We start from the raw sequence: 12,483 nt of genomic DNA on the forward strand, positions 1-12,483 counted from the left end.
TGACGTTGATTGATATTTTTTAGCATCCTGAAATTTGCAATCCCGTCAAAATCCATTAATTTTTTTTTTTTTTTGTCAAACGGTCAAAATCTATTACTGACGTATTGAATTTTGGTTAGAGACCATTCAGCTGATGGTTCACGTCCAGGCGACTTGGTTGATCGACTTGCTAAAATAAAGTCATCTTATAGACGACTCGTTTTCGTGACCTGTACAACTTTCATGATCCCTCAACCAAAACTTTGGCACCTATGTTACAACTGTAATTTGTGGATTTTTAGCCTTATATTCTTTTGATGCCTGCCTTTGAAATGATCTCCAGAAATTTGTTGCTCCACTTCCATTATTACATGCTTTGTTTGCTTATTGGCTTCCATACCACACTCACTAGCCCCGTTGATTTTCTTGGGTATTACTGTGGAAATACTACATACAATCCTAACAGCACTACCGGCATCATTTACAGAACCAATCTGAATTTCGTGCTTGACACCCTATCTTCAAATGCATCTCAGACAGACACCAATGGCTTCTATAATTTCAGTACTGGCAATGACCCTTCAAACAAGGTCTATGGCCTCTTTCTCTGTCGAGGCGATCTCAGCGCTGATGTTTGCAAAGAATGCGTAGCAAGTGCCACCACAAGAGTATTTCAAGAGTGCCCGAATCAAAGGGCTGCTATTGTTTGGTATGACGAGTGCTTGTTACGTTTTTCTAACGAGACAATCTTCTCCAAGGTTGATTCCACAGCTGGTCCGTTTATGTGCAACGTACAAAATGCCACTGGTCCAGGATGGTATACCTTTACAAGGGTAGATTTGTATAACGCCGCGCATCAGGCTGCAGGTGATGCCTCGGGCAAAAAGTTTGCTGTTCGAGAAAGCAACCTTTCCGCTGCTGTTCAAGAAGGCAACCTTTCCGCTTTTCGGAGGTTGTATACCCTTACACAGTGCACACCAGATCTATCTGCAGATGACTGCGAAGGCTGTCTCTCAGCGGCTATAGCACGGCTGCCCACTTGTTGTACCATCAGAGTGGGAGGCAGAGTGTTCCTTCCAAGCTGTAATATTAGGTATGAGCTCTACCGCTTCTACAATAGTGCATCCCCTGCACCACCGCCTCATTCCTTCACTGGTGGTCCTCCTCCTAGTTCCACTAAAGGTATGTTCTGGAGTGTTGCTCTGACCATCTTTTGTTTTCCTAGTGTTAAAAACAGACTTAATTCTTACAATTTTTTTTTCTTTTTATTGAATTCTGGATCGAAAATGAAAATGAAAGGGCTATATTCGCATAACTTTATTTTAAATCCAAACCTTTAATACATTTATAATTGGTGTGAATGATATTAGAATTTGTACAAAGAGTAAATTTAGTGCCGAACGAAAATGTATACCTAAAGAAGATCATCATACTGATACTTTAATTGAATTAAAACATTGGCATGTAGTACAAAATAGATTTCAGCATAAGCACATCATACTGATCATAGCACCCATGATTTGTCATATATGGTAGAATTTTAAGTGGACTTATAATTCCTAAGACAGTAATTATCTACATATTTAGCCTTTTTGCAAGCAGTGGAATTGTAATTAACTATAGAATACATATTGAAATAATAGCGTGGTCGACATCGTAGAATCCCTTAGGTATGATAGCTTGATTTGCAAAACTGGGTTGGGCTTCTCTCCATTACGTTTCTTTTTAGTTTTCCATTCATTTATCCAATTGGCCAAATTTAATAATCTAATTACCTTGAATTCTGCAAGTATATAGTTTGTTTAATGAGTATAGGAGGTATTACTATTTTCGATCTCACCAGGGGCAAATTTATAACTACTAAGACTTTTTCACTTGCTCTATTATCTAAATAACCTCAAATATAGAAAATATAAATTGAAGGTAAGAAAAATAAGTAAACTAAGGAAAATCACAAGAATGGAAGAATCAACTAAACACAAGTTATAGGGAATAGAATCCACTATTTGCTCTAAACCAAGGTGACATAAGTAAAATATCACTTTTAACTCTTGTCTTGTGAGATTGTCATTTTCTAATGCACTTGAAACTCGCTCTCACCAATGAATCAAGTTTTTACCAAAACTAGACTCTCCAACTCTTGTGGCGAAGTTACTAGATTTAGTTCATGAAAATCTATGAAAAAAATTAAGAAAATTCATCTAAGTGTTCCACCACCTATGCCAAACTAAATTTTATTGCTGGCCCTCCTCCTTGTCCCTCTAAAGGTATGTTCTAGAACCTTGCTCTGGCCTTTTTTTCCTCTGGTGTTAAAAACAGGCTTAATTCTTACAATTTTTTTGTTTGTATTGAATTCTGGATCGAAAATGAAAATGAAAGAGCTGTATTCACATAACTTTATTTTAAATCCACACCTTTAATGCATTTATAATTGAGATTAATAAATTGGATGTGTTTGGATAGAGTATTATTTGAAATAATTACTGTAGTACTTTTTATACTATGATATGTGTAAGATAAAAAAGTAGTTGGAAATATAAAAAAATGGATTAATAAATATGTTTATGATGCAAGCGAAATATTATTTGAGATAATTTAGCAATCCAAATACACTGATTTAAGAGTTGTACAAGGTGTAAATTTAGAATAAATTGGTGTAAATTTAGTGCCGAACGAAAATATATACCTAAAGGTGACCATCACATAACTAGGGATGTAATCGAGTACTCGAGCTTGACCTGACATGCATACTCACTCGAGCTCGATGCTTGCTCACAAAACTCGAGCTCGACTCACATGAGCTTGAGTCAATGCGAGCCTTATCGAGCTCGAGTTAGAAATTTTCATTTTCTTAACAATTTTTTAGCAAAAAAACATTATTGCCCTTTAAAAGTTTTTATATGATTTGAAACATTTCGTAAATTCAACAACTCTTTTGGGTATAAAGGTAATTTTATAATAATAATATATTAAATAATTAAAATTAAAAAACTCGATAAGGCTCGACGAACCTTCGAACATTGCTTCTCGATGCTTGAACTCGACTCGTTTAACTTATCAAGGCGCTCGAACTCGACTCAAACTTGGGTTGACTCGAGTTCGAATCAAGTTTTTGACCGAGCTCACAAGCAGCTCGGTTCGATTACATCCCCACGTAACTAATAGTTTAGTTGAACTGAAACGCAGGCATGTGGTGCAAAATACTAAGATTTCAGCATAAGCACATCATACTGATCATGACACATGATTTGTCCTATATGGTAGAACTTTAAGTGGACTTATAATTCTTAGGACAGTAATTATGTACATATTCAGCCTTTTCGCAAGCATTAGGACATTACTTGACTATAAAGTATACATTGATTTAGTAGTATGGTGGCCATCGTATAATTCATTAGGTATGATGGCTTGATTGGGCTTCTCTCCATTTCGTTTCTCTTTAGTTATACATCCATTTATCTAATATACGGTTTTTAAAACTCATATTATTATGTTATTATTTTATTTTGATTGGTTGATCAGCATAAATAAAGATGAAGTCCATTTGACAAAGTTTTTGCATTCAATTTGCAAGAAACAATTAAACCAGTATAAAAGAGTTTAAGATCATGGAAATTTTTTTACAATTAATTGAACATCAAAATTTTGTTAATTCAAATTTAACTTTTGTGTAAAACTGAAATAGTTTATGAGGTATATCATGTATGGTGTTGATTTGTAAAATTAATTTCAAAATGAAATTATTATGGCGTAATGCTAAGAAGAACTCATTTTTGATTCTCAAAATTTAGACAAGGACATTGAAGAAGGTCAAGGATTTATGGTATGCATGTAAAAGATTTTCCATTATAGAGGGATACATTTTTCCACTAGTTTAAAAATATTAAAATAGGTAAATTAATTTTACTCCTTTGTAGTTTAATGTTTTGCCATGCAACCCCTTGTGGTTTCGAAATTGCAATTTTACCTTGTGCTTTTGTGAGAGGAGCCATTTTCTCTATTTTGCGACAAAACTAGTTGTCATGATACAGAATAATTATTAAGTTCTAAAGTAGGATAATTTCATACTTTAGGGAGTAAAGCATCCAAAATTAAAATTTAAGGATTAGAGTTGTAGAGAGTCCATAATTTAAGGGTCCAATTTGAAAATTATCCAAGAAAAAAATGTACAAAATATATATTAGCAATGAAATCAACCAAATACCATATTTACCCTCTTTAAATTTGATTTAACAAAAAAAAAAATCAGTTATCTACAAGGGCTTGAGTTAAGACGATAATTTCAAAAGCATAAGGAGATTATGAGGTGAAACATTAAATCATTGATGGTAAAAGGTATTATTACAATTCACATTAATCAAACAACTAATTACATTTGTCGTGCGATGGATCTGCTCTCTCCACTCCTTGCCACTTCTTGTCCCAACCTTCTGCAGTATGTCATGTATTCTGCATAGACATCCTTTTTTAACCCTGTTTTTGTCCTTGAGTTCCAACTATGACTAACACGGTTAAAAAAAAGATCAAAATACAACAACTAAAACCAATATATGATAAAGAAATGAAATATATATATATATATATACTAAAAAACTCATAAAAATTTGATTTTTTAATTAAAATTTGGCATTTTAGTCTATTTTCATTTTTTTTACATAGTCAGTGGTTCTTGGAATTCTAAAGAAGAAAAAAAGAGTTAAAATAGGTTGTTTATGAAGGATATATGACAATATAATACAAGATGGAACTGAGAGTAAGCTAAGAAGTGATACGTAAAAACTATTGTGTATTCATCTTTCTTGAGATTTGGCCAAATTATAAGTCAGACCTACTGTGCATGTATTTCCATGAAATTTGACCAAATTACCAGTCAAACTTTAAAGTTTGATCATAGTACTAAGTAATCCTAAGTATTGATAATGGGGTGAGAGACTGGTAGGATTGCAAGTTAATCACGCCAAGCTTCTCATTGCCTAGATCAGGACAAGTAAGCTTGGCCTCATTTGAGCTACAAAAAGCCCTCTATGGTGGTACTTGTAGCCTATGTTTTGAAATTCGGACCAGCAAATGACTCGGTTGAACTCAGAGGTCAGGGGTTAATAGATTCAATCAAGTCGGACCAGCATTAAAAACCATATGCTGTCATAAATTATATATTAATTTTTTAAAATAAAAAAATATAGAAAAAATACAATTAATATATTAATTAGGTTCATTTTTACCTCATAGTCCTTGCATCACATCAAATTCTTAAAACACAATTGAGTTAGAAATTGAACAAAACGACAAATCAATATCAAATACTTAATACAAATTTTAAATAAAAATTCAACAATCAAATTTTAAATTAATTTGGTAACGTTTATAAAGTTCAAATGCACATGCATGATAAGTCTTAAACAAAATTGAGACTTATTTGTACAAAGTGCAAAAGCTAAAGTTGCACACAAGAATTATAAAAGAAATTTGCAAGCATAATTGTAATTGCTCAAAATATAAAGGGTCAAAACACAAAATTAGAAAAATTTGAGACATGGAAGGCATCTTTTGTCTTCCTACTCTTCAATCTTCATTAGGTCTAAACACCTATCCCCTGTACTTTGACCCCATTAATTCCTCCTCATGCACCAGGCGGAAACATTTCCGCCTCTTTCTTCTCCTTCTCTTCAACCTTCAAACAGTGTTTTCCCCTTTTTTTTTTTTTTGGCTTTTTCCAATCAACTTCAACCAATGTTATTAGAAAACAGAAATTCACCAAATTAAAAAGGAAAAAGAAAAAACACGACATCATCAAATCACTAGCATGCATCACCACCAAATTACCAGGGGGTTTCATTGTCTGCATTCTTTTTTTTTTTTTTTTTTGCTTTTCATTTTGTGATTGTTTTGTTTCTTTTCTTCAAATAGGCAAGATTCCTTCTCTCTTCCTTTATTTTCATTCTTCTGGTAATTTCTTTCTTTCTTCTTTTTCATTGAGATCTAGATCTTTAGAAGTTGATAATAAAGATATAGTTATAGATTTATCTTCTCTCTTCCTCTTTTTGTTATTTTCTCTTAGAACTTTTTGCTTGTGATTTCCAATACATATTATCAAATTGTTGGAGGGATCAAATTAAGGCTTTAAACATGAAGACAATTTTGGGAAAAAGAAAAAAAATCAGCAATAGGAAAAAATACAGCAAAAAGAAAAGTACAAAATTGGGTTTACTGGTTTTCTGATCAAACTCTGTTTGATCGAGTTTTCGATTATGACCAGATTTAATTGAGTTTTTGGTATGCAACTTTTAAAAATGACTCGGATTGATAGTCGATCGATCTTTTATTTAATCGGTCAAATCTATCAATTCGGTCCGAATTTTAAAACAGTACCCGTAACCATTGAGGTCCCGGGTCCGTATAATGCTAAGACCAAAAGGGTTATGAGCTATGTTTTCAGAATCGGACCGGATAGCGACTCGGCCGAGGTCAGGGGTCAGGGGTCAATGGGTTCGACCGGGGGTCGATAGGGGTCGAACCGGATGACGTCATAAATAAAAATTATTTAAAAATTAAAATATTATATATATAATATCTAATAATATATTGATATTAATAAAGGCATATTCATATATATTTGATGTTTCAAATATATTTAACAAGAAAATACAAAGAAATTAGAACAATCAAGTAGCAATTTATATTATTTAATAAATATTAACAAGTTTAGAATTAAAATTATGAATTTAATTGAAAAATAACATCAAATTTTAGGACACTATTTATAAAGTATCAAATATTTGAGATATATCAATAAGTTTTAACAATTTAGGGGGTCAAAACATAATATTAAAAAGTTTGAATTTTTTTTAAAAAAAATTACTGTTGAACCGGAAAAACCGGTTTTTTCCGGTCAAACCCGATTTTTGACAGGCTTTGACCGGATTTTAAATTTCCGGTTTTCTAATGTGACTCGGACCGGCTACCTGACCGGTTCCCGGTTCGACCGGTTCGACCGGCCGGTCCGGTCCGAGTTTGAAAACAGAGGTTATGAGCTCCTCTGCATTAGTTAACCTCGAGTCTCGAGTGACACCTTATACTTTGACTGGTCAACAAAAAGACAAGCTAAATGTTCCAAAATGCCCACCAAGGTATGTCATTGTCCTAGGTTCCAAGTTAATTGGCAACGGTAACCTCTTCTTTTCCTCAATCCTTTATTTGCCTTTAACCTTTACCTCACTAGTCACTAGTCACAATTGGGCTCCAGCATCCAACCACCATTAAGCGGCCAACTTTACTTTACACAACCAATCTGCGCATTGATTGGGCTCTAGTCGTTTAGAGCACAATTTTAGACTGTTAAACTCTGCCGTACATTAAGTTTTCAAAAAGAGAAAATCATTTAAAATGATTATTATATTTTATCAAATGACTTTTTTCGTCACTTATTTTTAAAATCTTAATTTTATGTTCCTTACAAGGTCAAGTTAGTTAAATTTGATTTTAATCTAAATTTTCGATCATTTTTTAGCTTGAAATTACTCCATGACTAACATGCAATAATTTTTTTATGCACAAAAGGGTCAAATTTTATTTTTCAAATGGCAAAACATCTCACTTTTTTAGAAAAAAATGAATACAGTTTGAATCAAATCCTATATTTTTAAAGACAAAAAAAGATATAGATCGAGTCGATTATTTAATTACAGATGGGTCTCACTTTTTTGCCCAAAAAAAAGATCTTGTGTAGATCATGTAATTGATTCAGGATAAGAAACTATCAAAAAATTTAAGTTGAGACCAAATTTTTGTCGATTTGATTTTATAAGGGATGTAAAGTTACAATTTTAAAAGTGAATAACAAAAAAAATTCATTAAACGAAATGTGAAAAATATTTTGAACAAGTTTTCCTTTCAAAAACTACATTACCTTTCCTTCTAAGGAAACAAAAAAGCCCAAATCTCCTCTACCAGCATTACCATAACATATGTTCAAATTCCACAACTATAATACCATATATGTATGTATATACTCGTGATGCGCGTATGTATGTATGTCGGTATGCTTATGAAGCGAAGGAAAAAGTAGAAAGGAGAAAATGACTTGGTGATACCAGTCTCGAGGGAATTGAATAGGAGTAGGTACGTTAAAATTAGGAGGTGGTTATGGTGATTGCAGTGGCAGTTGTAATAGATCTGAAATGGAGTAAATAAGGTTTGAGATGAAAAGGGTGCTTTCTTCTTCTTCTTCATCTTCATTTTTTTTCTCATTTTATTTCACCTTTCCACACCGTTGGTTTGGTTATCTTGTATTTCCTTCTTCTTAGTATTGGTGCATCTTCCTTTACTTTATCTTTAATGTTTCTTCTCCACTTCTTTGTCTTTGATCTCGTTCTATTCTGATACGTACTTTCTTGTTCTTCTGGGGGAAGCACCTATTTGCTTATTTGCCACCCTGCTTTTCTAAATTTAGTAATTAATTATCTTCGGCTTTTTTTGCTAGCAATTCTTGTGCCCTAAAATGCTATCCCATTTATTTTGGTTTTTATTTTCCAAGTCTTTTTAAAGTAGGGCATTGTTATCATTTGATTATATCCAACGGTTGGGTCTGGACAGCCTCATTTACAAGCGTAGTTGTAATTTGGTCCAAACACAGAGCTAAATTTGTAAATTACTGAAGCCACAGGGGAGTTTAATTCTATTAATCCATAACTAGAACAATTAGTATGCTAGGATTGAAAATTGATTGTCAAATTTTTTTTTATTTACTGCCAATATGGAGTATGTGAGACGAAAAGGTGGTGAAAAACTTTAAAGGATACTCAAAGAATATTTTTTCAAATAATGTATTCTTGCATAGCTATCCGTCCATGTAATGGGCTGTCTCGGAGTTACACTAACCCAAAATTCAGCAAACTTGATCTCCTATGAGCTGACTTTTGAAGTAAATTAAACTTCCTTTAATCCAGGCAAACGCCGAAGACCCCTACGAGCAGCTTTTCCAATTGCTGTCCCACTAATCGGGGTTGCTTTTGTGCTATTTATCATGACTTTAGTCTTCCTGAAAAGAAGATCAGGGAAGAGATATGCTGCAATGGCACAGCAGGGGGCAACTGGTAATGTTTATTGATTGCAATTACAGGAAACCTCAGAGATTTTTGAACTAATAAATTGAGTATATTTGCTTATCCCTGGTGTAGATGGAGTTGCTGAAATCCTAACTGCCGAATCCTTACAGTATAGCTTAACTGAAATTCAAATTGCCACAAATAACTTCTCTGTGGATAACAAAATTGGCGAAGGTGGATTTGGTCGTGTATACAAGGTCCCTATATGAAATATAAGTGATTCTGAATGTTAATATCTAAACTTTCAAATTTTCAATCACATCTTACTATGCATATATCTTCAGGGTGTACTTGCTAATGGACAAGAGGTAGCAGTAAAGAGGCTGTCAAGAAGCTCAGGGCAAGGTGCAGAAGAATTTAAAAATGAAATTGTAGTGGTCGCAAAGCTTCAACACAGAAATCTAGTTCGACTATTGGGATTTTGCTTGGAAGGGGAAGAAAAGATACTCATCTATGAATTTGTTCCCAATAGAAGCCTTGACTACTTCCTCTTTGGTGAGTTTTAGTCTAGAAATGCTTGTTCTAGTGTTTGGTTTTTTGTTTGACCTTCTTCTATGTTACTTAAGTCCACCATCTTAGCAAATGGCAGGTAACAAATTGGCTCTTGACAGGTGTTTGATTGTGAGAAACCATTGATTTAGTATTTTTCAGTTCTAACAAAGAATATTGTGTTTAAGATAGTAAAGATTCAGAAAAGAAACGATCACTGAACTGGTCAAGACGTTACAAGATCATTGGAGGTATAGCAAGAGGACTCCTCTATCTGCACGAGGACTCTCGTCTTAGAATTGTTCATCGCGATCTCAAAGCAAGCAATATATTGTTGGATGGAAATATGAGTCCAAAGATAGCAGATTTTGGCATGGCAAAGATTTGTGGAGTTGATCAATCTGTAGGAAACACAAATAGAATTGCTGGGACATTGTAAGTTTTGCTCCACACCATCGTTTCTCACATAATATGACTTTGTATCTTTCATGGAAAACACATTTCATTGCCTCATTAGTGATGCCTTAATACCAATTATAACAATCTTTGTGGCTTGTAGTGGTTACATGGCTCCCGAATACACAAGGTGTGGCCAGTTCTCCGTAAAGTCAGATGTATTCAGCCTTGGGGTTGTAATTTTGGAAATTATCACAGGCAAGAAGAACAGGAGCTTCAACGTATCTGAAGATTCTGAAGGCCTTCTAAGCTATGTAAGTACAGATTACAAAATCTCTGCTGAGTTTTACTTTTTTTCTGTGGTTTTGCACAATTGGATTGGAGATTTGACCTTGGCACGCCTAAATTTCAACTTCTTTGCTTGTTTGTTACTCTAAAGATTACCTAAAGCTGCAATTGCTTTTCTGCATGCGCGAGACCAAATTGGAACAGTAGTTCATGAGCTACCTGCCCTAAGTAAATACATATATATCTGTTTGTGTTCCATGTACATCTCTAGATCTCCATTGGGACTTGTCATATTTGCCACCCGTTGTGTCATTTGTATGTTGCACTCGCGATATATCTCTCTAACGTATACCTAATTCTTAGGTTATCTCCTAACCTTTGTGTCAGTTAACCTTCCTACTGAACAAAACTATACTCTTATTATGTTGATTTTTTTCTTCTCTTTTGTTTTTTTCTGTCAACTTCACTTTCTTTTTTCAAATTCTTATTTTTGAGAAAAGTCAAGAATTCCTCTGTAAAAATTTTTTTGTATTTGTCAAAAAGTAGAATCATAATTGAATATATGTTTTATTATGACTTTATATATATATATATATAATTATTCAATTACCAATCAATTACATTCTAATTAATTTCATCCATTTTCAATCTAAGAAATCAAAAGGAAAAATTTTTAATCTATATCCTCATAATTAGACAAATTGACAATCACGTTCACATGCTGATTATTTGGACATTATTTTATTCTTTTTTCTCTTATGGATTTTTTGTAATTAGATTCTTTTCTTTACTAATTTAAAAAAATTAATCAAATATTAATATATTCTTTAATAAATGTACTTCTCTCGGTTGATATGTTGCCACTATGAATTAGATTGATCCAAATTGAATTATAGGTTAAGTTTAATTGAGAAAAGAAAGAAGTGAAAAGCAATAGAGGAGTAGTTATGTTTTTCAAAGGTTAAGTGACACAAAAAATACTTTAGGAGGTAACGTAAGAATTGGTACACTACACTAAAAATGGCAGTCCATAGAAAAGGATGGAAAGGAAGGTTAATTCGAAATCTTTAGCAAGGTTAATCCGGGAATATATGGTATTGACTAATGCCTATTGGAAAGGTGACATTATTCATAGGACAAACTAATATGTAAAGCTGGATATCACTTGTGAAACTAGATATGCTTGAGCAAATTGCAGTTTTTAAGTCTGAACTCCTTATACGTGGGATTATTTCAAAAGGCTTGGAAGCATTGGAGAAACGGCGATCCTTTAGCTCTTTTGGATTCAAGTGTTGGAGATTCTTATATCAAAAGTGAAGTCATTCAATGTGTCCAAGTAGGTTTAGTATGTGTTGAAGAAGTTGTCAGCAAAAGACCTACAATGGCATCCGTGGTCCAAATGCTCAATAATAGTTCTGTTACCCTACCTACTCTACATTGTCCGGCAGTTTTCCGGAGCCAAGGATCGGAAAGCAGGGTGGTGGAGCTGAAAGTTGATCAATCTAATGCCGAAAGAAATTCAGCTCCAAGCTCTCTAAATGAGGCATCAATTACTGAACCATATGCCAGATGAAGGAAGAAATAGGGCTAATTCTGGAAGGAAATATCAAGGAATTGTGTTTCGCATTTCCAAATCTTCCTAAGAATGAAAAATCTGCTTGTACTGCAGTGTGTTCTAGTTGACAAAATAGCCCCCATGTACAAGCGGACATTCTTGTTAATCGCTAGCGATTTTGAATTGAGCTGCACAATTTTTTTTTTTTTGAAAGTTGAACATATGCATAAACTTATTCATTACATAACCTTTGCAAGATATATTCAGTCAGGAGAAGACATCTTTGCTTGGTTTACCACTATCTATTATCTCTATGACACCATTTGCATGATTAAACTACAACCATTTTTAAAAAGCTTATAAACTACATGTAACTCTAATCAACGATGCCACAATCATACTTCTTCTATTACATTTGGAGATTTATTCGTGGAATTTCTTATTAGTATAGTTTATTCACTCTTCCTCACCATAAACACCTAATTGTCTCCAATTATACATTGGGCAACTCAATTTGGATCAAACATGGCATGAACGGTTATGCAATGTTATAAGCCTCAAAACACCGCAGAATCCGTCTGGCCAAATTTGAGCCGACAACTTGAGTAGCCAAGTTGGATACCATGGCTTGCTTCGGGTGATGTAGTGAAGAGTCATATTTTGGAGGGTTTT

At 33.6% G+C, this 12,483-nt stretch overlaps 1 protein-coding gene across 1 annotated transcript; it reads left to right on the forward strand.

Moving 5' to 3' along the window:
* Positions 1 to 223: 223 nt before the first annotated feature.
* LOC113689355 (cysteine-rich receptor-like protein kinase 25) lies at positions 224 to 12,071 on the forward strand. The gene is made up of 7 exons (XM_072050017.1): positions 224 to 1,161; positions 8,925 to 9,071; positions 9,132 to 9,280; positions 9,368 to 9,578; positions 9,761 to 10,007; positions 10,132 to 10,282; positions 11,497 to 12,071. The coding sequence occupies exons 1-7, from the start codon at positions 297 to 299 to the stop codon at positions 11,827 to 11,829; spliced, it is 2,103 nt and encodes a 700-aa protein (XP_071906118.1). The 5' UTR covers positions 224 to 296; the 3' UTR covers positions 11,830 to 12,071.
* The last annotated feature ends 412 nt before the right edge of the window (positions 12,072 to 12,483 follow it).

The sequence above is a fragment of the Coffea arabica genome, chromosome 5c (genome assembly GCF_036785885.1).
Source record: "Coffea arabica cultivar ET-39 chromosome 5c, Coffea Arabica ET-39 HiFi, whole genome shotgun sequence".
NCBI lineage: Eukaryota > Viridiplantae > Streptophyta > Magnoliopsida > Gentianales > Rubiaceae > Coffea > Coffea arabica.